General features: G+C 37.7%; 2 protein-coding genes across 4 annotated transcripts in view; one reads left to right on the forward strand and one right to left on the reverse strand.

Annotated features, from left to right (window-relative positions):
• The first annotated feature begins 215 nt into the window (after nucleotides 1-215).
• Nucleotides 216-18,103, forward strand: LOC146515774 (uncharacterized). Its single transcript, XM_085164813.1, has 8 exons — nucleotides 216-628; nucleotides 7,014-7,179; nucleotides 7,561-7,703; nucleotides 7,824-7,877; nucleotides 10,192-10,494; nucleotides 11,209-11,283; nucleotides 11,413-11,491; nucleotides 11,622-18,103. Exons 1-8 carry the CDS (start codon nucleotides 556-558, stop codon nucleotides 11,812-11,814), a joined length of 1,086 nt encoding a protein of 361 aa, XP_085020939.1. The 5' UTR covers nucleotides 216-555; the 3' UTR covers nucleotides 11,815-18,103.
• The window catches only part of LOC146515775 (excitatory amino acid transporter 2-like), a 28,748-nt gene continuing 23,713 nt past the window's right edge, over nucleotides 15,717-20,751 (reverse strand). For all 3 annotated transcript variants that reach the window (XM_085164800.1, XM_085164798.1, XM_085164801.1), the window contains exon 11: nucleotides 15,717-19,679. In XM_085164800.1, coding sequence (XP_085020926.1) covers nucleotides 19,608-19,679 — 72 coding nt within the window. In that variant the 3' untranslated portion in view covers nucleotides 15,717-19,607. The remainder of the gene's footprint in view (nucleotides 19,680-20,751) is intronic.

Below are 20,751 nucleotides of genomic sequence, written 5' to 3' on the forward strand. Positions count from 1 at the left end.
TGGGCTCTTTTAAAACTGTCAAGAACACGAAAAGGGGAAGTCGGGGGGTGCTAGGAGACAAGGCAGCGGAGCGGTAGGGAAGCAGGGAGAGGATAGGCAGCCAGACAGAAGAAGAGATGACGTTCATCTTATTCATTTCAAACTGTAGAAACGGGAAGCAAGTGAGAGGAAGAGAGGGGGGGTCTGTGTGAGGTGGGGCAGCAGGGGGGTGGGGCAAGTGTGGGAGAGGCACAAGGGTGTGTGCTCAAATGAATCACTCTTCTACGTGGTGTGCCACTGGTCTCTCAGGCAGAGAATCGAAAAGTTGGGGTAAAATCTGAGTCAGCTCCACCAGCTACCAGACACTCACAGCAACTCTCCTCCACAGCACCAGGTTTCTTCTCTGTCTCTCTTTTCTGTTCTCTTACTCATTTGCTCTCTTTTACTCTGACACACACCCACACGCACAAACACACACACACACACCAACCGTCACTCCTGGCTGAAAGAAGACGGGACCACAGGAGAACTGTTAAACACCTTTGCTGCTGCTCACCCAGCTCATCAACAATCGCAATGCCCAGGATGTGGACGCTTATCTTGGGGGTCATGTTGGGATTACTGGCCTCCTCCAGGTCAGAAATTCAAGGTGAGGAGATTGTGCCTTTTCCCAGTGGATTTCCCTTTGTATGGGGATTTTTTTTTTTCTTATTTTGCCTAAATTGTACCGGTCTCTCAGGCAGCGGGAGTTTCTGAAAAGATTTTAATCAGACAGTTTTATTACTCTGTGGAAAAAGACACCACTTAAAAGAAAGAGACTCTGCTCTGCTGCTTGTAGAATGCATGTGTAGATGCCGGCGAGACAGTGTGAGCAACACCAGCACAGACAGTCTGGCAGTCCGAGACTCCTGATAGACACAAAGGAGATAGGCGCTCTTGCTCACTCTCTGTTCGCACGCTGGCAAGTGAACCTTATCGGGGTTTTGGATGACCAGTTTAGCTTTCAGAAGCTTTAAAGTAGAAGCAGGAGTTTTTTTTCTTCTTTGCTGCCACGCTTAATGCTACATCCTCTAACACAAAGGATGTAATCACCCTGGCAATGTCTCTCTGTCTGTCTCTTTTTTCTTTGTCTCTGTCACACATGCTATTTCTGTGTAAGGTTTTGATTGGATTTGTTGCTTGGAGCGGTATATCTCAGGAGGTGAAGCTGGTACAGAATCAAACAGGTCTGGGGCTTGTCTGGCTTATTCTCTCAGGAGCCGGTGGTGAGGTTGTTCATAGAGACTGCCTTTGGCACTGCACCAGAGAACAATCAACACCAAGACATGAATTTGACCCGGATTTGAAGGCAAATATGAGTCTACCTACCTGAACCGCTCATGTATGTGAAGTCAAGTGCATGTAGGAAGGAGGAGGGGGGGTGGATCCACTTTCCCCCATAGTGCTTCAACATGTGTTTGCCCCTCAAGACTCGTTGTGGATTGTGTAGCTGTGAGCTGCGTGCATGTGTGTCTGCATCTGTATCTCAGCGTCTGGGTGTCAGAGAAATTGGTGTCTGGAAACTTAAGTGTCCTGCAGTGGTTACTACTCATCCTGATCCAGACAACATCTTTTTTGCCACAAGCACAGAAATGAGAGCAGGTGTCGTGGACCAGTGACCACCCCAGACATCCACAAGATATCTAGATAGTTTTAAAGATAGTTATTACGTGGCTTCAGGAAATGGTTCTGTGAAGATTTATAAGTAATATATCATATAAATAGTCCATAGTAATGGCTGCATATTAATTTTTTACCCAGCAGTTCATGTAATTTATTTGATCAGTTTAAATTAATATAGAACTGCATGACCTTTTGCCAGGGATGCAGTAAGACCCATATTTAGATTGAATCAAATCTATTGTTGCTTTTCAATAATTCATCCAGCAGTGAGAGTGTGTGAAATCTTTCATATGTGATCATTCGTAAATATCTATCAATAGGTAAAGATTGATAATTGATCCTAATGAAACAATAAGGCACTCAGTTAGAGAAACACTGTAGCCTTTGTTAAAGAGCAAGAGCAGTCTCCATAATGTACATGGTCTTGGCCTAAAGTGGATTGTGGCTGAGTATTTGCCTCTTTAGATTAGAAACCCCTGCTTCGGTGCTCATGTTAGGTTTTGAGGTGAAGGATGGTCAAAGCCTCAGTGCAGGCACTCACAAGAGGGCTTGTAATTTGTAGGCTCTGAGTACCACCAGACACGTGTCTCTTCCACCAATATAACCTCTGGTATGAATGAGTTTCCGTGTCCATGCATCATTACAGTTTGTTATAAGTCTTAGAGTTACTCGCCTTTTTTTCCCTGTTGTTTTGCATGTTTCAACCTTCCTATTAGTATGTGCCCTCTGCTCTTTGTCTTTCTTTTATGCATCAAAGTCTTTGTTACAAGCATGCTTTCTTAGAAAAAGTTCTATGCGCACAGGTAATCTGTGGTTCAGCTGAAACTTGAACCACACAGGAAATGGAAATGTGAATAATACTTGAATCTGAGATTTTGAGAGATAAAGTAAGTTATGCCTTTGCAAAATTAGGAAATAAGGTTGATGTGATTCTTGTTTGCGGAGTGAAGCTAGGCTAACATTTCATTGAAACAAAAAGAATAACTGATGAGTTATTTCTTGACTTTTAGAGGAAGCTAAATGAATTTCCCTGTTACATCATACAGTTTGTAAGCTAAGAAGTGACTTCCACTAACTTCCCATAATGTGAGACAAAGGGTTTTGTTTTTTCAGGAGTAACAGAAAGCTCTTGAAAAAAGCTCGAGTAAAACTCTTGAATGAAAAATAAAAATGTGAGTATTCATGAAAATGTGTTTAAAATTGATCTTTCCTCTTGCAAATGTATCAGTTTGATGGTTTGTACCTCTGTCAGCCAATCAAAAGGACTTCTGCAAGAGATAATGTGGTACTTCCGCTTTTTTAACTTTACTATTCAACTTTTTATTTAGATTTAAAGTTTAGAAAAAGGCTGTGAAAGGGTATGAAAGTACACCTGACAGAGTTGATAAATCTGATAAATATGGTATTTTTGTTGAGAAAGGGAAAATGAATTGGGTAGGTGGTGCAGGAAGCCTGGAGGTGGGAAAGGAAATGGCAGTTTAGAGTGAAAGTCAGATAATAACAGTCCTTGTGACCTTGATTTTGTGTTCTTGTGTGTTTGTGTGTGTGCATGCACACAGGCATATTTTCATAAGAGCTTGTGTTTCACCTGTCCCACTGGCCCATTGGACCTTTGTTGTGACGAATGGAGGGAAAGACGCATCTGCTGACAGAGCAACTTCACTTTAGTGTGAGAATGTAGGATACTGGAGCATTGTGGGAGCTATGACCTAAAGGACCCTCTCTCACAAATAGCTGATGAATAAAATGGATGTTAATGTGGTCGTGGGACACGTGCAGCTGATTTTCTGTTCAAGCATTGAATTCCCACGTATAAATTAATATTTTTAGAAATGTTGTCATACTTTATGTGCAAGGTTTCATTACTTATCTCCCTTAGGATCACAGGAGGCTGGAGCCTATCTCAGCTGTCACAGAGTGAGAGGAAAGGTAAACTCAGGACACACCGCCAGTGTGTCACGGGCCTCTCGGTGAAAAAGAAAAATACAGCCAGTATAGAATCACAAATCAACCTGTCGTGCATAAATTTGGACATGTAGCTCCACACAGAAAGCCCCCAGCTAACCACAGTGTTCTCGTTGTGAAGTGCCAGCGCTAACCACTGCACGACTTTGCTGCTTCCCTTTTCAGTAAAGTGCACCTCAGAAAATGTGGATAAGCGAATAAAAATAAACACAACCCGTGTGCGTGTGTTCCTGTTTTCCACGGCGTGCCACGTGAAACCAAGAAGAAATTATCAGTGACTGTTCCTGCGCACGTGTGTCTGTGATGCGCTTGTCTGTTTGCGCACCTGTGCGCAGGGGGGCAAATTGTACTTTATTGCTGCCCTAGAAAAGACAAGCAGAGAGTAATGAAAGAAAACAAGACAGAATGAGAGAGAGCAGGAAAAAAAGTGAGGGTTGAGAGTCAGGCTTGTCAATTACTTCTACAGCAGCTGGAGGTTTTGGCAAGAAGCTGTGCTAAAGCTCTCTTTCTCTTAGGCTTTGTATCTACAGACTTCACAGTCTCCTTGGTTTCAACTCCATTAGGTGACAATAGAGCCTTTGGGAGAGTCAGTGCCTTGGCACAACAGGTTTCTGGGCTGTATAAAAACACCCATGACTGTTCTCTCTGCATACTAATGATTACTTCTAAGATTCATGTCAGCCTCTTTTTCATCGCACAGAGCCATGCCCGCTTTGATCTCTCTGGGCAGGGCAGTTGTGTGTTTTTGCGAGAAACACAGTGTGGCAGCAAACGTTGAAGTTCTTTCAGGTGTGCGTGCATATGTGTGAAAGTGAGAGATAAAAAAGTGGTGGTGGCGAGGGAGTTAGCGAGGGCAAAGATCAGAAACTGCTCTGCAATAAAAGTTGCACTGCCTTTTTTTTTTTTTTGCCTAACTGCTTATAACAGCAGAGATCTCAACTTCCGTTTGTTGCTAGTGCTCTGTTTACTCATAACAGCCCGTGGAAAGTGGGTGGACCTATCATATCTGGCGACTCCTGTCTTTATTTCAAGGAGATAAACATGCTATCAAATTAAAAATAACATTTTTTTTAAATTTGATAGCATTTAATATGCTATCAAATTAAAAATAACATTTTTATATGCATCTCAATGTTTGGAGTGGAGAAAAGGAAGATTACACTAAAGCAAAATTAATATTTGTCTTTTCGGTAACTCTTTACAGTACGGTTACATGAAAAATTGAATGATTAACAGGTTCTCTTATCAAGCATGGCTTAGAATCAAGTTGTTTTAATCAAAATGATTTATGAGTTATATAACTTTATAGTTTAATGCTGGTTAATGTTTGCAGATATACTCCCTAATCATTGAACATATTGACATTAGGCTACTTATGGGCAGTTTACTCCAAATGATTTGCAGATGCAGACATCACATTTTGCTTCACTGATAAAACATAAAATTGAATAGGAATCTGATTTATGATTATTGCTGCTACATTAAGCACTGCATCAAGAGATACTGTTAATCTGTGCACTCACGTCACTATGAAAGATAAAGCTTGATTGATTATTGATTGATTATTAATTTATTTCAATTAATAATCATCAAGCTATGGTTGATGAGGTTTCACATGATGCTTTTCGATACATTTTGAAGAATTCATGTACCTTAGATATTTCCTGGTAGTATGTCTTTTTCTGTTTATATACTGCAATATAAGTCTCAGAAATCCTTACAATTATTCTTTACTGCCTCTAAATAAACAACTTCACTAATATTTTTCATAGTACAGCAGAGGTGTTCAACTCTAGGCCTCAAGGGACGGTGTCCAGCAGGTTTTAGATGTGTCCTTGATCCAACACAGTAATTTAAATGGCTAAATTGCTCTTCAACATGTCTTTAGGGTCTCCAGAGGCCTTGTAATGAACTAATGTTTGATTCAGATGTGCTGACCCAGGGTGAGATCTAAATCCTGCAGGACACCAGGCTTTGAGGCCTGTAGTTGGAAACCCCTGTACTACAGCTAAAATGTGATCTGGTTTATTTCATGTTGTATTGATTGCAGGAGAATTGTATTGCTGTATAAAGACATTTTTTAAAGTTGCATTTTGTGTTGCCAAAGAGTGTTTTAGAGTCTATCCAGAGTATTTTACTGATTTTCACTATAGAGAAGATTTTCTGGTTTGTCTGTTTTTACCTTTTTACTTTCTTACTCCAACTAACAAGGAAGGTGTGGCCTCATTTTTAGTTTTGTGGAACAGTTTCAACAGGTTTCTGATCAGCTAACTTTGGTTATTGCATATTTCTCCTCCAAGAGACCCATTTGCTCTGAAGGAAGGAACAAGGAGCAACAGTATGATCAGTTTTACGCTTTCACACTTGACTGCAGGAAGTTAAGATAGTAAATCATGTGCGTCATTTTCCTGTGTGATGTGTGATTAAGGCATTATGAAACCTACCATGGCAACAAATTTAAACAAGCATCAAACAGAAGAAAAACAGAAAAAAAAATTCCGTACATGAACAACATGGATTTAAAGAGATACTGCATTTGTATTTTGTGAATCTTGCTGCACAAATCTGCCTATCTTTTTTTTGTTGTTGTTCTTTAGTCTGAATCAGCTGTTCAGGCTTTTGTTTCTCATGGTGTTGATGATTATTTTGATGTTGAGATTGTAATTTCTCATAAACAACTTTCAAAAACTTACACATACTTATACGCAAGTATTTCCCTTATTCTCAGTCGTGCTTATGGCAGGAAAATCTCCAGGTGCTTAAATTCTAAAATAGATTTTTTGCCAATACCAACGGTTACATTGTGTGTGTGTGTGTGTGTGTGTGTGTACACCGTGCACCTGTGGCTCTATGACAGGAGTAGCTATGTGTACACAAACTTCTGTTAGCTCATTGCTCATTTGCTAACCCTCGTTTGCATGTCAGCATCACAAAGTTTGCTTCATTTTGCTGAAGACTCACTTATACAAATTACCTCACACGACACAGAACACATAGTGTGTGGCACTCTGTGACACTTCTTTTGTGGATTTATTGTAAGGACATAAAGCATGTTTATGCCAAAAAAGTGTTCTTTTAACGAAGCGGTTACTTAATGATGTTTTTGTTTTGTTTTGTGTACTTTCCAGGCGTAGGAAGCATACATTGTGATGTGTGAACTCTTAAGCTAAAATCTATAGTTGTGGTTGTTTGTACTACCTTAGTCATGATAAGTATGTATACAAAAATATTATTATTATTATCACTACATGTTGAATTGCGATTCTGTTTGATTTGCTGTAATTTTCTCCAAATCCCTTCACCCAAATAACAAGTCTTCTCTATGTGTTACTGCAAGTGGCCTGCGTAGTGAATAGAGATCAAACCAGTAAAACCAATTCAATTTTTTTTTCTGTTTCTCCCTGTAGTGACTGTCCGAACCTGCAGCTATGCTGGAGTTTTCCGGGCTGAAGGAAATGAACGTCACTCTTTGGACTTTGACATGGCTGAACAAGTGTGTGAGCAACAGATGAGCACCATTGCAACCCTGGAACAAGTCGAGGAGGCCTATAATGCAAATTTCCAAACCTGCAGGTGCATTTTTCTAAAAATGTGTATTTGTATTCACGGTTACAAGCTAAATTGTTGTAACTAAATTTTATTTTCTTCCTTCTCGGATCCCCCCTTTTTGGGGATTTTTTTTTTCATTTTTGGTTTTGATTTTGCAATATAGAGATGTGATGCTTTTGGGGTCCTCTTGTGTTTTTTTTATGTGTCCCTTTAGCTAAAATGTGCACAAATAAAAGTTACCACCATTGACCATCCTTCAGTTGAGGAAACCACCTTCCCATCAACTCTATTAGTTGTGGGATGTGTTTTAGCATGATTTAATTTGATAGAGTGCATCCACCATTAACAAATGTACAATCATTTTAATATCAGAATATTACTAACAATATTATTGTATCTGTTTAGGAACGGCTGGATGAGCAATAACAGCATCGCCATCCTCAGACACAAGCGGCATGAAAATTGTTCACGGAACATGATTGGTTTAATTGTAAATACAAAAGTACAGCCCGATGAGAAATATGATGTCTACTGCTTTGATGAAAATGGTAACTTTACCAAAATGAATTAAGCTGTTACCCAGCTGCAGTCAAACGATAGCATACAAATTGTCTTGTAAGTTTTCAGTCTAGATTTAATTGAACTTGGCTTTTTGGTGATGTTTTCAGCTGGATCAAAGAAGAACTGCACCAAAGAATTTGATTTGAGAAAAAATCCACCAGGTAAGCAAAGTAAACCCATTCCCTCCCTCCTTGCTTTAATACATCTGGCATCCATTGTCATGTTTCGGCTGTGTCCAGGCAGGAGAAGGACCCAAACGCAAAACTCACCACACCAAAATTAAACTCAAAAAGCTGCTTTATTGCAGAATGGCACAAAAAAAATAACTAAACTAAACTGGGACATGGATAACTAACACACAGGGAAACACAGCCATGAGGGAGACTACGACACTGACAAAGAGAAACACAGGGCTTAAATACACAGAGGGATAACGAGGGAATGAGACACAGAAGGAGAGCACAGCTGGGAGTAATCAGGCTGGACAAGACAAGGGAAGCAAAAGTAGAAACACTCACATGAGACGTGGACCTTCAAAGTAAAACAGGAAACACACTGACTGAACTCAAAACATGTAAACTTAACAGCAACTGAGAAGACAGAACATAGGGACCAGAAACATGGGACAGAAAGGCAAAGTAGACACAACACGAACATAACGACGCCCACAGGGAAAGAGCAAAACAGAGCACCGAAACACAGGACCTCTTTCAAAATAAAATAGGAAACAATGAAACACTGACATGACTACATGAACTTGACAACATAAGAAACAGACATGAAACACATGAAGGATAAAGGAGACTTAACACAAGGGTTGAAAACACAAGGGGAATATAATAAGCAAATGAACATAGAAATCTAAGGAGCTTAAACATAAGCTATAAACATCAAAATGAACTAAAACTCAAAATGCTGGGTCATAAGACCCAGGATCGTGACATCCATAGTTTAATAAGGAGAGGTTATTTGCAAAAAGTGAACGTGAACATTTTTTATGATACAGAATTTAATTAAGAAATTTGGTGATTAGCCGTTGATGATCCATCACAGCAGAACAGAATCCCATTGGTGAAAGGAATTAGGAGAGGAACCCTCAGAGTGTAGAAGCTGGTGGTGATGAAGATGAAAATGAGGTGGTGAGGTGTGGTTCTGAGTGACCAGGGTGAGGAGGAGATTGGGAGGAGGCGGGTTGCATTAATCAAAGTCTGAAAGGCAGAATGACAGAAGAGCACTGAGATTTAAAGCACACCTATGGAATAAGGGTGGGATGTCACTCAAGTTCACATGTATGTAGACAAGTGAATACTTATACAATATAGTGTATAATGACAAAAGTCATATTAGTAATGATAATGGTGAAGGCTAAATCATTATTGCCTTGTATGATAATCTGTATCTGGAATGTATGATGAACTTAAGAATTATTTAATTAGGTACAACTGTTCACCTGGCTACCCATATCAGTAATCACATGGCAGCAGCTCAGTGGATTTAGACAGGCAGAAATTGTCAAGATGAAGTTCAAATTGAATGAAGGTGGAATGGTTGCTGGCATCAGACAAGCTGGTTTTCTGGGATTTTTCCACACAACTATTTCTAGGGTTTACAGAGAATGATGTGAAAAAGATGAAATATCCAGTGAGCGGCAGTTTCCCTGGGCAGAAATGTCTAGATGATGTCAGAGGGCAGATGAGAACAACTGCTTTGAGATGGTAGGAAAGCAACATAAAAAGCATGGACTGCACAGCACATCAAACCTGGAAAGAGATGGGCTACAGAAGCAGAAGAACACCCCACGTTCCACCCCTGATATTTTCTTGGCACTCTGGGTCCTTTGGTACCAATTGAGTATTATTTAAACACCACAGGCTACCTGAGTGTTTTTGCTGCCCATGTCCATTCTTTTATGACCACAGTATACAGATCTTCCGATGCCTGTTTCCAGCAGGATAACGTAGCATGTCGTTAATCATCTTAATCTGGTTCCTAAGCATGGCAACGAGGTCACCAGTCACTGGATCTCAGTCCAATAGAGCACTTTTGGGATGTAGTGAAACAGAACAATAGAATAGAATGCCTTTAATTGTCACAATACATTTTGGCATATATCATTAGCATCCAATCATTCACCAATTTTTCCACTTATCCAGTTAAAGGCACTAAGGAGCTTGAGACCATCCCAGCTCCTAGAATGAGAGGCAGGATACATGTGTGAATGTGGGATATCATTAACACGAAAGATCATTTTGTAGCATTGCATAATTATTTGAAAAACTAAGCAAAACGAATATTCTTCTTGCTTCTTGCTAAGTCACTTTAAGTTACTTTTGATGTCCATAAATACTCAATATTATCAAAGTGATCCCAGAAGAAAAAATGTAAAAATCGTGTTTCGTTATAACCATTAAACCATGCATGACTCTTTCTTTTCTGATTCCTCCCTGCATCCTGAAAACCCAACATCAACCACAGTTAAAACGAAGACAACTACACCTCAAGCTCTTGAAGATGAGACAGACCCAACTCTACCAACTTTTAATACTACAGAGGATTTCTTTAAAGGTCCTGATGCAGAGACTACTGAAGAGACTGAGACCATCAGTATGAGTACATTTCCAGTCCAGTCTACTTCCAGTCTTGCAGAAATCGACAGTGGATCAGGGGGGGTGTCGAATGAGTTGGAACAGTTTACAACAGTTTCAACAACTAAGGAAATGCAAACTCCTGTTGGGGATGAGACAGAGAGTCATGATGAATATTCTTCCACAACAAAATGTAAGAAAAACATACAGCACAAAACTCAGAACAAAGAGTTTTGTATATGAATGCAGTTCAGTTCAGGATTGAGATGTACTCTTCATGATTTTGATAATCTATACTAAAAAAAAATATAATGACAGCATAATGCTTTGTCATAGTATACAAGGCCTATTTCTCCAAGAGACTGTATTGAACTCAGGTCATGTGTTATTTGCCCTACATTCTTCTATTTTTGTATATTCCAAAGATAGAATAATGAAAAATGATAATGTTTAATTTCAATAATGTCAAATTGTTTATAATTTTATAACTTAACATAGAAAAATACTGTCATAATGCACCATAATGACATCTCATGCAACAGGTCTGGGGATGGCTAAAGTAAGTTTTAGAACTTAGGATGCCCCCTTGTGTTAGTTTGAGTTGTACAATTTAATTTGCTGAAGGCACTGACACCTTAACTCAAATAAGTTTAATTAAAGGCCTAATAACGGTACTATAAGTGACACTTTGGGAGAGATAATGCAGAGGGGGAAACAGCTTTATTGATATTTCTGCAGTTTATAGTATCTAGTAATGCATGCCAGTCTGGTCCACTCACAGAGAAAAGGAAATTAAATGGGAATGGTAATATTTAAGACATATTTATTTTTGAGACATCTATATGCCAATATATGGCTTATTTTTAGGATGATATAAACTGAATATCTCTTGTTTTGTTGAAATCAGTGCCCCCAAATGATGGCAAAGGCCGCAAGGCAGATTCTACTGTACAGCCGAATTCACAGAGTGACAGTGACTCAAGTAAGCAAATGATTTCACATATACCATATAAAGAGTCATTGCAGCTATGCAATACTATGCAATCCTATTTACACTCTGGACTGAGTGATTTTTACCCCTTTTAATCCTAATTTTTATGTCTCCTTCTAGATTGGATTGTTATTATTCTAGTGATTGTGACAGTCATCATTATTATTCTTCTATGTGCAGCTGTCGCCAAGAGAAAAAGGTATGACTTAGATTACCATCATAATAGGACTGACAATTAACACCTAGTAAAACACCCCTCTATATACTACACAGCGAGGCATTGAAAAAACTGACATTAATTATATATGTATCTAAATGTGCTTTTGCAGCTTGTGCGGCAAGACGCAAACCCTGATGATCACAAAAGACACAGGTGAAGGCAACGGAGCGGCGGCATCTGGCTCCCAGAACCAGGAAATGGTGACCCTCATGAGCAAGGAGAAGGTCCAAGAGAACGGCAACACGGAGGAGTTCACTGTCATCACTCTGGGAGAGTCGACAGATAAAGAGCAGCTGGCATGAGGGATGAGCGCATGCAGACGATAGTCAGCTAGAGGAGGAGTGTCAAAGTGAGGAGATGATCGAGACAGTAGATGGGTGGGGGCAGGGGCTCCAGTTTCTAGGGGATAAAATTGCTTTTGGTGGCAAGCACTGAAGGGTGTTACAGAGACTGTCTAGCTGAGGCTTGGCTTCAGTACTCCAGTGGGTCTGAAGCAGCTGCTTCTAGGTAGGACCGTGTCTTTTACGGGCAACATTTTGTCTGGTAGCGCAGACTGAATGTTGCTCAGGGGTTGTAAATGTATTTTTTTGTTAGTTTTCGCGTTTGTACATTTGTATGCTTTATTGATGATAAAGCCATAGGCGCAAGTGTTTATAGGGGGCATGAGGAGTGACAGCAAATTTAGATAATGTTCACCTCTTTTAGATAAGGTGGATCCCAAAATTTGCAATTCAGCCTAAATGGAAACGATGAAATCAGCAACGAGAACTGATTTACCTTCTTTAACTTACACCAATAATGTTAAACCACCAGCCCCCCAAGTATTTAATTTATTTTCTTCGCTATTGTTAATGGCTTGTGTATATTTCAAACATTTCCTGAGAACTGAAAAGTTCTTTACCATGTTCAAGAAAACTGGGGATGTCACTACCTTAATTTATGCAGCTTTTTCTTGATCTCTGTATATAAAGTATGTATATTGAAAATGACTTAGCAATAGCTCCATGTGTCTTTTTGTTTGTTTTGTTTTTTTATAGTAAGGTTTTAGTACCTGTTTTAAGGAGGTTTCTGAGGGTCATTTAATTAGAAGCTGTATCTCAGAAAAACACTGAGGATGCAACTATGAAACAATTGTGATTTTGCAATAGTCAAAGTTAATTTAAGGCATCCAAAATTTATGCATCACTGAAGTCAGTTAAAATAATGTACATTTATACTGAGTTGCAAATATGAGGATACCTTGATGTTATCCTGAGGATAAGAAGAATCATAGTAAAGATGTAACCATACTATATACACAGTGTGTACATTCATTGGGGCTAAAGGACAGCACAAAAGAAACAATTTGACTCTATCTATAGCACATTAACCATTTCCAATGCCAAATTTGCCACACGAGTGACAGGTGCTTGCCTTTGGATACTGAACCAAATTGCACATAATAACATATGCTTGTACTGTATGTGAAAGGTTGTTTCAAGAGAAAAAGACTGCAACAATACTGTCTATGTGTTCCCAAGAGAGGGGTTTGTACTGATGACACTTATGTGCTTTGCTCAAGCCCGATGTGCCAGTTGCTCAAACATGTAAACCAAATGCTGCATTCTTTTCTACTGACCTTCTCAAAGCTAAAATATGCATTGTTTCCTATCGAGATCCATTCCTGTCCGCCAACCTTTTTTTGAATTGTAAACAGATTTAGGTTTGTGAATTCCTCCTTTTTTCTCTAAAATGATTTGCTTTGAAGAGAAGTAGCAAATGTATTAGAGTAGCCAGCTTTATGACAGAATAACGCATGTCTTTGAAATAATTTCTAAAGTCTTGAATTAAATAATAAATGTGTACATAAACAGATTTGCTGGAATGGGGTGTTCCCTCTGTAATTACTGTTGCTTTTTGTGTAGTGACAAAGGGAAGCAATCGATCGGTGTAGCCAGAAAGGAAATGCAAGTGGTTACACTGCGCTGCATAACAGGAAGAGAAGTTTCCATGGTACCGGGACTGTGACGAGAGAACATGTTTACACAGAAGTCAGAAAGAGAAAAAGACGGCCATTTTGAAAGGCAGAGAAGGCTTCTTTCCTGGATTGAAATGCAAGCAGTGTAGTCACAATAACAAAAGAGAAGTATTACTGGTTTTTTTTTCATGCATTTATTGCACAGTACACTGTCTAATTCACTGACATGGATGGATAATGGAGAAGCCCTTGAATCAGAATTAGTTTTAATAGTTAGCGAGGGGTGGTTCATCTATTTACAGTGTTGTATAAAGTATTTGCCCCATCCTGATTTCTTTCTTTTTTTTGCATATTTGTTACACTTGCATGTTTTAGATCATAAAGCAAATGTTAATAACAGACATAAATAGCCTGAGTAAATATTAAATGTCGTTTTTAAACAATGATTTCTTTTTTTAAGGGGTAAAAAAAAAAATTCAAACCTACCTGTACATGTAATATCTTTTTATTAGTCTATGTTTAAATACTAGACAGAACAACTTGATTACTTTTTTCATATTTTATTTACCCAGCCGGCAAATAATTTTTTAATGTCTTTTCCCATTAGAAATACTGATACAGGCCAATGAAAATTTCAGGCTTTTATCTTTATAGTCCTTGAAAAGCAAAATTTCACAGCAACTTGTTTTATGATTTTTATGCAAAGTGCAGAAGGTCGAGCAGAAAATGTTCTAAAGATTTGCTGATTGAGATGGAATAACCCATCGAGCAGTCTGGAATGTGTTACAAAGCGATTTCTAAGGCTTTGTGACTCCAGGGAACCCTGGTTAGAGGCATTCTCCACAAATGGAGAAAACTTTAGTGAACGTTCCCAGGAGTGGCCAGCCTACCAGAATTCCTCCAAGACAGACAACTCATCCTGAAGGTCACAAAAGAATCCAGAACAACATCTAAAGAACTTACTTCTCTCAGTTAAGGTCAGCATTCATGAGTCAACCTTAAGAAAGACAGTGGAAAAATGGCATCCGTGGGAGAGTTCAAAGGTGAAAATGTGAAAAAGATTGCTAGTTATCACAAATACTTGATTGGAGTTTCATGTTGGTGGAACGAGTTTTTAGGTTATGGGCCAATTATTGATTAAGCATAGGGCCAGGTAGTTTTTCCTCCTGAAGACATGAAATTATAATTTATAAATGGCATTTTATTTACTTGGGTTATCTTATATCTTATCTAATATCAAAACTTGTTTGATGATCTGAATCATGTAAATGTGACAAATATGCAAAAAGAAAAAACAATGAAAAGAGGGGAAAGTGTTCATCTTTTATATACAGTCTATGTTTATTTGTAGTAAACCATTTCTAGCCTTAATGAGGTGCATTCTCTTTTTTTTTAATTCACCCAATATTTAAGAACAGAAAGAGAAATTGTGCCACATTCTGCAACACAAATGTCATATTTTATGTGTTTAATGCTCTATATTTCAACAACAAAAAAAAAGCCGCAGAAATCTACTGCCATGCTATTTAATGGCCAATTTTCAAAAGTAATGACTTACTTATAAAGGAACATACAACATTTCTCTATGTAAAACCCAAAATGGGACTAATGTCTATAAAGACTATTGGGATGTGGGACTGCCACCAATAGTCTTCTGCCAATGATTTAGCTTTTCATTAGCTTTTATCACATTTATCTGTATTCAGCTGGAAGACAAAAACTGGCATAAATTGAAATCTTGGCTCCAGACATCAGCTAGTTATACTGGAAGCGCGACAAAATCACCAGTTGCCCAGAGGCTAATTCAGTAGGCTATCTGATGGATTCCCACATTAGCTTAGAAGCAACGACGCTTTGGAGTTTGTTCACAATGCTTAATGGGTTCAACAAATCCGTTCCTTTTTTTTTCTTTAGCAAGTTTACCACCTAAACAAAATGTGTAGCATTTGTTGCCTTAATCTGAAGATTAATACGATCAATATTAATAGCAAAATGGGATAGAATAGCTTAAAACAAGCAGTAAATACAGACTACACTGTCTGTTTTCTCCCTTACCTTCTTAATCAAAAATAATAAAAGATCAAATCTACTTGTGTTTCAGCATTCTTTAGAAATGTTTATACAGTAATACTACACTAAAACAACTAGTTAATAAAAAATAAACACAAAATAACATACATGTATTTGTTTTTTGTGCAAAAATTGTTGTAAAACAAAGAAAGAAAGAAAGTCTCAAAACAGCTGCAATTTAGTTATCAATCAACATTTATTAGTTATATTTGTATATGTACACCAAAGGTACAACACTTATTGATATGTAGAAACAGATTTTTTATGTATACCATAAACTGAGAAAAGAATTCATTTTTTTTTCTCAACAGTGAATTTCACCCACACATAACCTCTGCCTTTACATCAAGATAACAACAGCTTTACAAAGAGGGAAGGCCTAGAAAAGTAAAATCTGCAGAGCACATTGTAGGCAGGAGTGTAACAGGTTATCAGCTCAGTGTATGAGTTTCTTCAAAAAAACACATTTCAGGAGAAAAGCACAGGCTTCAAGATATACTGGCTCTTTGCTGTGCCAATTATTTTCCATGTAGTCAGTACCATTTAGGTAAGCGATTCCAGGTGTTGCGTGCGTGCATATCATTTCTGTGCAGAAAGTAAAAAGGCAAGTCAAGTGAAGGCAGCTTACTAAGTAGTATTCCTCAAAACATCCTAGACTGATGACATGACAGAGTTCAAATGTGTGAAGATGTGATTTATGGAGATGCTAACATGGAATCTAAATGATATAGATGTCCATGTCTTCAAATGCACCAGGTAAACAAACATGTCTGAGACTAAACCAAGACAAAATGTGTTTAGATGAGTCACCTGAGGAATGCTGCTGTATTCTGTAACAGGCATTTGAATACAATTGAAGTTTGAGCTTTCTCTTATATCAACTCTTAGGCTATGTTTGATTCATCACTGTCCTACACACAGAGCAAATCTGACCTTTTCCCCTGTTTTTGTGTCTTAACACTAACCTTTATAATAATAATTCCCCACCAAAATAACTCGTGTTGACCCCCTCATCAAACCAGAAACTTCCTCATGCCTATTTTTTATCTCATCTCACTCTTTCTCAGTCTTTTTCTTTCTCTTCTTCATGCAAATAGAATTTTTTTTTAATTTTTTTTTGCAGGATTACTATAATTTCCAGAGAATTCTGCATTGTCACTGAACAGAACAATTATATATTTATGTATGTACAATGAAAATGAATTCACACTGCTTATATCTTCATGGAGGAAACATTCAAAACACTTACATTAGATTAAAAAAAAAGATATTTATATGCTGGAATGTGACAGTTAATTAAAACAGCTAGTTAACAGGTATTAGAGAATAAAAAAAGAACAAGCAATTTATGACATATTTTCCTCTCTATACATTTTGTCTAATCTAATTTTACTCGTGACATGGATGATTTTTTTCTCTCTAGAGGATTACATTTATAAATGTCACAGCAATGAAACTAGATTTCTACGTACCATTTTGATACCCCCACATCCCCTGGAAAAAAAAAAAAAAACCCAAACAAACAAAAAGCATCTGTTACCTACAATATGTACACAAAGTGCAAGGAGGCACTTCAAAATATCATGCTTTTAAGATAGTGGTGCAAAAAATAATTATCATATTGTTTTAATTCATGCTTCTAAAACCGTGAGTTTGAACATAATATTGGTCCAACACACAATCCCCATCGGTGACACTGTCGGCTACTCACTGTATATGTATATAAAGATATATATGTGTATGTGTGTGTTTGTCGTGAAGATCACAAGAGGTTAGAGTGTCAGTGCTGTACTCACTCATAACAATTACAAATTACTGACCTTCCATGTGTTTGTTTGTTTACTTACTTTTGCATTTTTGTTACGTGTGCATTTGGAGAAAAGTGTGAAGATGGTGCATATATACATCAGTCTATGCAGTATGTTGAGCAGAACACTGCACGCTCATCGTGATGTATAAAAGTAGACAAATGACAGAGCGCTGCACTAGATGTTGTGTTAAGTTTCCTACTGTTACTTTAATTGGCATTTGTTTAAATCGAACACCTTCAAGGCAAGGTCATGAAAAGAAACAAGAGAGGAGAGAAGAATACAGTGCAAAGAAATCAAATTCACATTGACATCAGTTTCACCTCCCTTACACATGCACCCAGAAAACGATAACAGACAGCATTCCTGCTTTGTTTGTGTATTTGCCATATATTGTTTTTAATCATTTAGTTCTATGAGATGATTATATGTGTATTACCTGATAACTGGAACATCCTGGCATATAACTGTGCGTGTCCGTTCTCATATTCTGGTTTCATCAACTACCTTCCCACTTTATGGATAAACAGCTGCAGCATTTAGGGTTTGTAGAAACAGTCTTGAGCTCTGGTGGCAAAAATATATTGTTTACCTTTTTAGATCTGGCTAAAACAAGAAGCTGGCAGGTGTTCCCAGAGAGGATCTATCTCTGTTCGTGCAAGCCAAGCCAAGTGCCGCTCTACTTCCTTCCCAATTTCTTTTTATAAATGTTTCTAGCTGTTCACCTTTTGTGCTCTGCCAGTGTTTAGTAATAACTATGTCTGTGCTTTCTAGTACACTGGTTCACAGGCTCACTCAGCCACTGGAATGTAGTTTGAAATAATAAACGTGTGCTCACTGTATTTTCATATATTATAGAATAACTTTCTCTCGACAAAGACTTTTGCTGTCATTTTTCATAGACAAAGCTTTTAAAGTTGTGCTCTTAAGAGGCCATTCTCAAGGAAACACTGGTCTTACAAACAAGTAAACATTTTAGGATTAAAATATGTTTCCCTGTAAGAGTAAACATGACAAGCCTGAGTATCTTTTGATCTCACTTATTTTAAAGTAGTTTCTTTTTTAAGTTGGAAAGATTATTGTCTGCACTCACATTCTGGCCTGATTTGTGCTTTAATATATATATATTCTCAATATATTTTATTCAATATTTTATGTAGGTATGCCATTTAGATTTATAATTAGTTTTAAACTGATTGAAATGTCTTTTTCATTGGTATTAAAGAATTACTATTTTTTGGTGAAAACCAATACTCTATAAATTTTAATTTAAGGGCAACGCTTTAGATTTTGAGGTTTTATCCCTTGTTGTGCTATAAATGGATAGTTTAAGAAAATGGATGTCATGGTGACAGTTCAAAGGCCTCTGTGAGCTGATTGATTTTCTGCCTGTTTGGTCCCTTTAATTGACTTGGTCATGTTTTGACCTTAGCACTCTCTCTCTCTATCACACACACAAATTAGCTTTAAATATCACTGAATGCGTGACACAAAGAAAAAGATCCCTTTTCTACACAGTAGACAAAATAAAATAAAATAAAATAAAACCATTGGGTGCTTTGAGGCTCAGCATGTTTTTCCTGTTCACTATTGTTCTCCCTGACCCCTTTCCACAGGGATGCTGAGTAATATTGGGTAACTATAATTGCAGTAAGAAGCACTTTAGAGACACTTTTGTTCTTAGATGAGAGGCTGGGATGAAAACAAAAAGCAATGGCCGTGTGCACACATTGTGATAGTACTGACAGGGATGGAAAGAAGGGGATTTCATTACAAATTGCATTGGCTGTCGTGAATAATGCTCCAACTCCCACTTGTCTTTGACACTATAATAACGTGTCACCTTTAAGAAACTTGTAAGATAGTGCATCTCCGCTTCTCCGCTCCTCATACAAATAGGGGACCAGGATGTATTGCTAAGAATAGCTTATCTAACCTTTGTTTTCCTCCCTTCCTTCGCCCTCCAAGTCTTGAAGTATGTTGTGCAAGTGTCTGCTATACAGGACGTAACTGCGCTCTAACATGTGAGGTATGCCTATGTTATAATTTCACAATTAAGTGAATTAGTATCATATATATCAGTCAGATAGACAGTTAAATTTTTATAGGGACTAATTTTTTTTTAAAAAAAGAAAAGAAATGTAAGCTACATAAAAAAGAACAATTAGTAGTTCTGTTCATGTGATTTTTCATTCATTCTTGTATATCACCAGACAGGAAAGCTTGTGGAGCCCAGAAGCAGGGGATCTCTGTGCTGCCATTATTCATGTTTCCATGGTTCCTCCTCAACAAGCGTGCACTCCGCAGCAGAGCCATTAGTGGCTGAGGTTACCTGTAAGAAGTTAGCAGAAGATCTAAACAGTGGATCCAAGAAAAAAATTAAATTCTGGTCAAAAGACCTTAGGATAACACCACATTCTTAAAGCCTATAACGCATCAGATCAGCTACTTTTTCAGTCTACGTTGCTATATGATGTCTATAAACTAAAATATTGTATACAACATTCTTATTTAAATTTGACTACTTTTAGCTATAGAGCTTTGTAGGGCTGTAGTCTCCAGAACAACTAGTTAACTGACCAAATACTTTGTTTTCTAATTGATGTTACTTTCATAAGGAGAATGTCGTTCCAGTACTATTCCCTCATTTTTAATGGTTAGAGCAAAAACTCACATTTAGGATCACTTTGGATAGAGACTTTGAAAAGAGTAGCTTTAGCATTAGCTCTGTAATACCTGTCAAAAAGGTCGGCTACATTTTTTTATTAAGGCTAAATATTTCACACATCTTTCATGTTAAATGCTTGAGACTATAAGTATGTTAGAAACTGTAACTGGTATGTGTATTAAAGCAAAAGGTTTGGGACCAACATCTGCCAGTTGCAGTAAGACCAACAAAGCAAGACCATATTCACCAAGACCAAAGCAAATATGAATCTTTCACTTTCATCAATACAGTAGAATTATATTACAGTTGGAGACGTGTCAAACTTATTGGTCAGAGCATATTGCTTGTTTGCATTTTTGTCCTGGGATCACCAGTTAATATGGTTTGTGTGGATGCACACTGGTATATGCTGGTTAGCTGCAAATCAGTTGTTTTTATTTTAGTACAAAATGAAGAGTTTGAAATAATTTAAACAATTTAATAACGTTTTTGTTTATCTATAAATAATTTTGGCTAATAAGGCAAAATGCACTCAGTACAGTGGAGCTGATTTAGTTAATCTAGAAAACAATTATTCTCCCCAAGACCAATGAATGGGTTTTAGGGGAGAACCAATTTCAGTTAATGGAGATTTTCTTTGGTTGACTACAGCCCTCTTTAGCACTTGAAACCTACAAAGACAGAATTGCTATTTTGCAATAAGAGAACACTGGAACTGCAGGAAAACCACTGATGT

The sequence above is a fragment of the Neolamprologus multifasciatus genome, chromosome 7 (assembly GCF_963576455.1).
Source record: "Neolamprologus multifasciatus chromosome 7, fNeoMul1.2, whole genome shotgun sequence".
NCBI lineage: Eukaryota > Metazoa > Chordata > Actinopteri > Cichliformes > Cichlidae > Neolamprologus > Neolamprologus multifasciatus.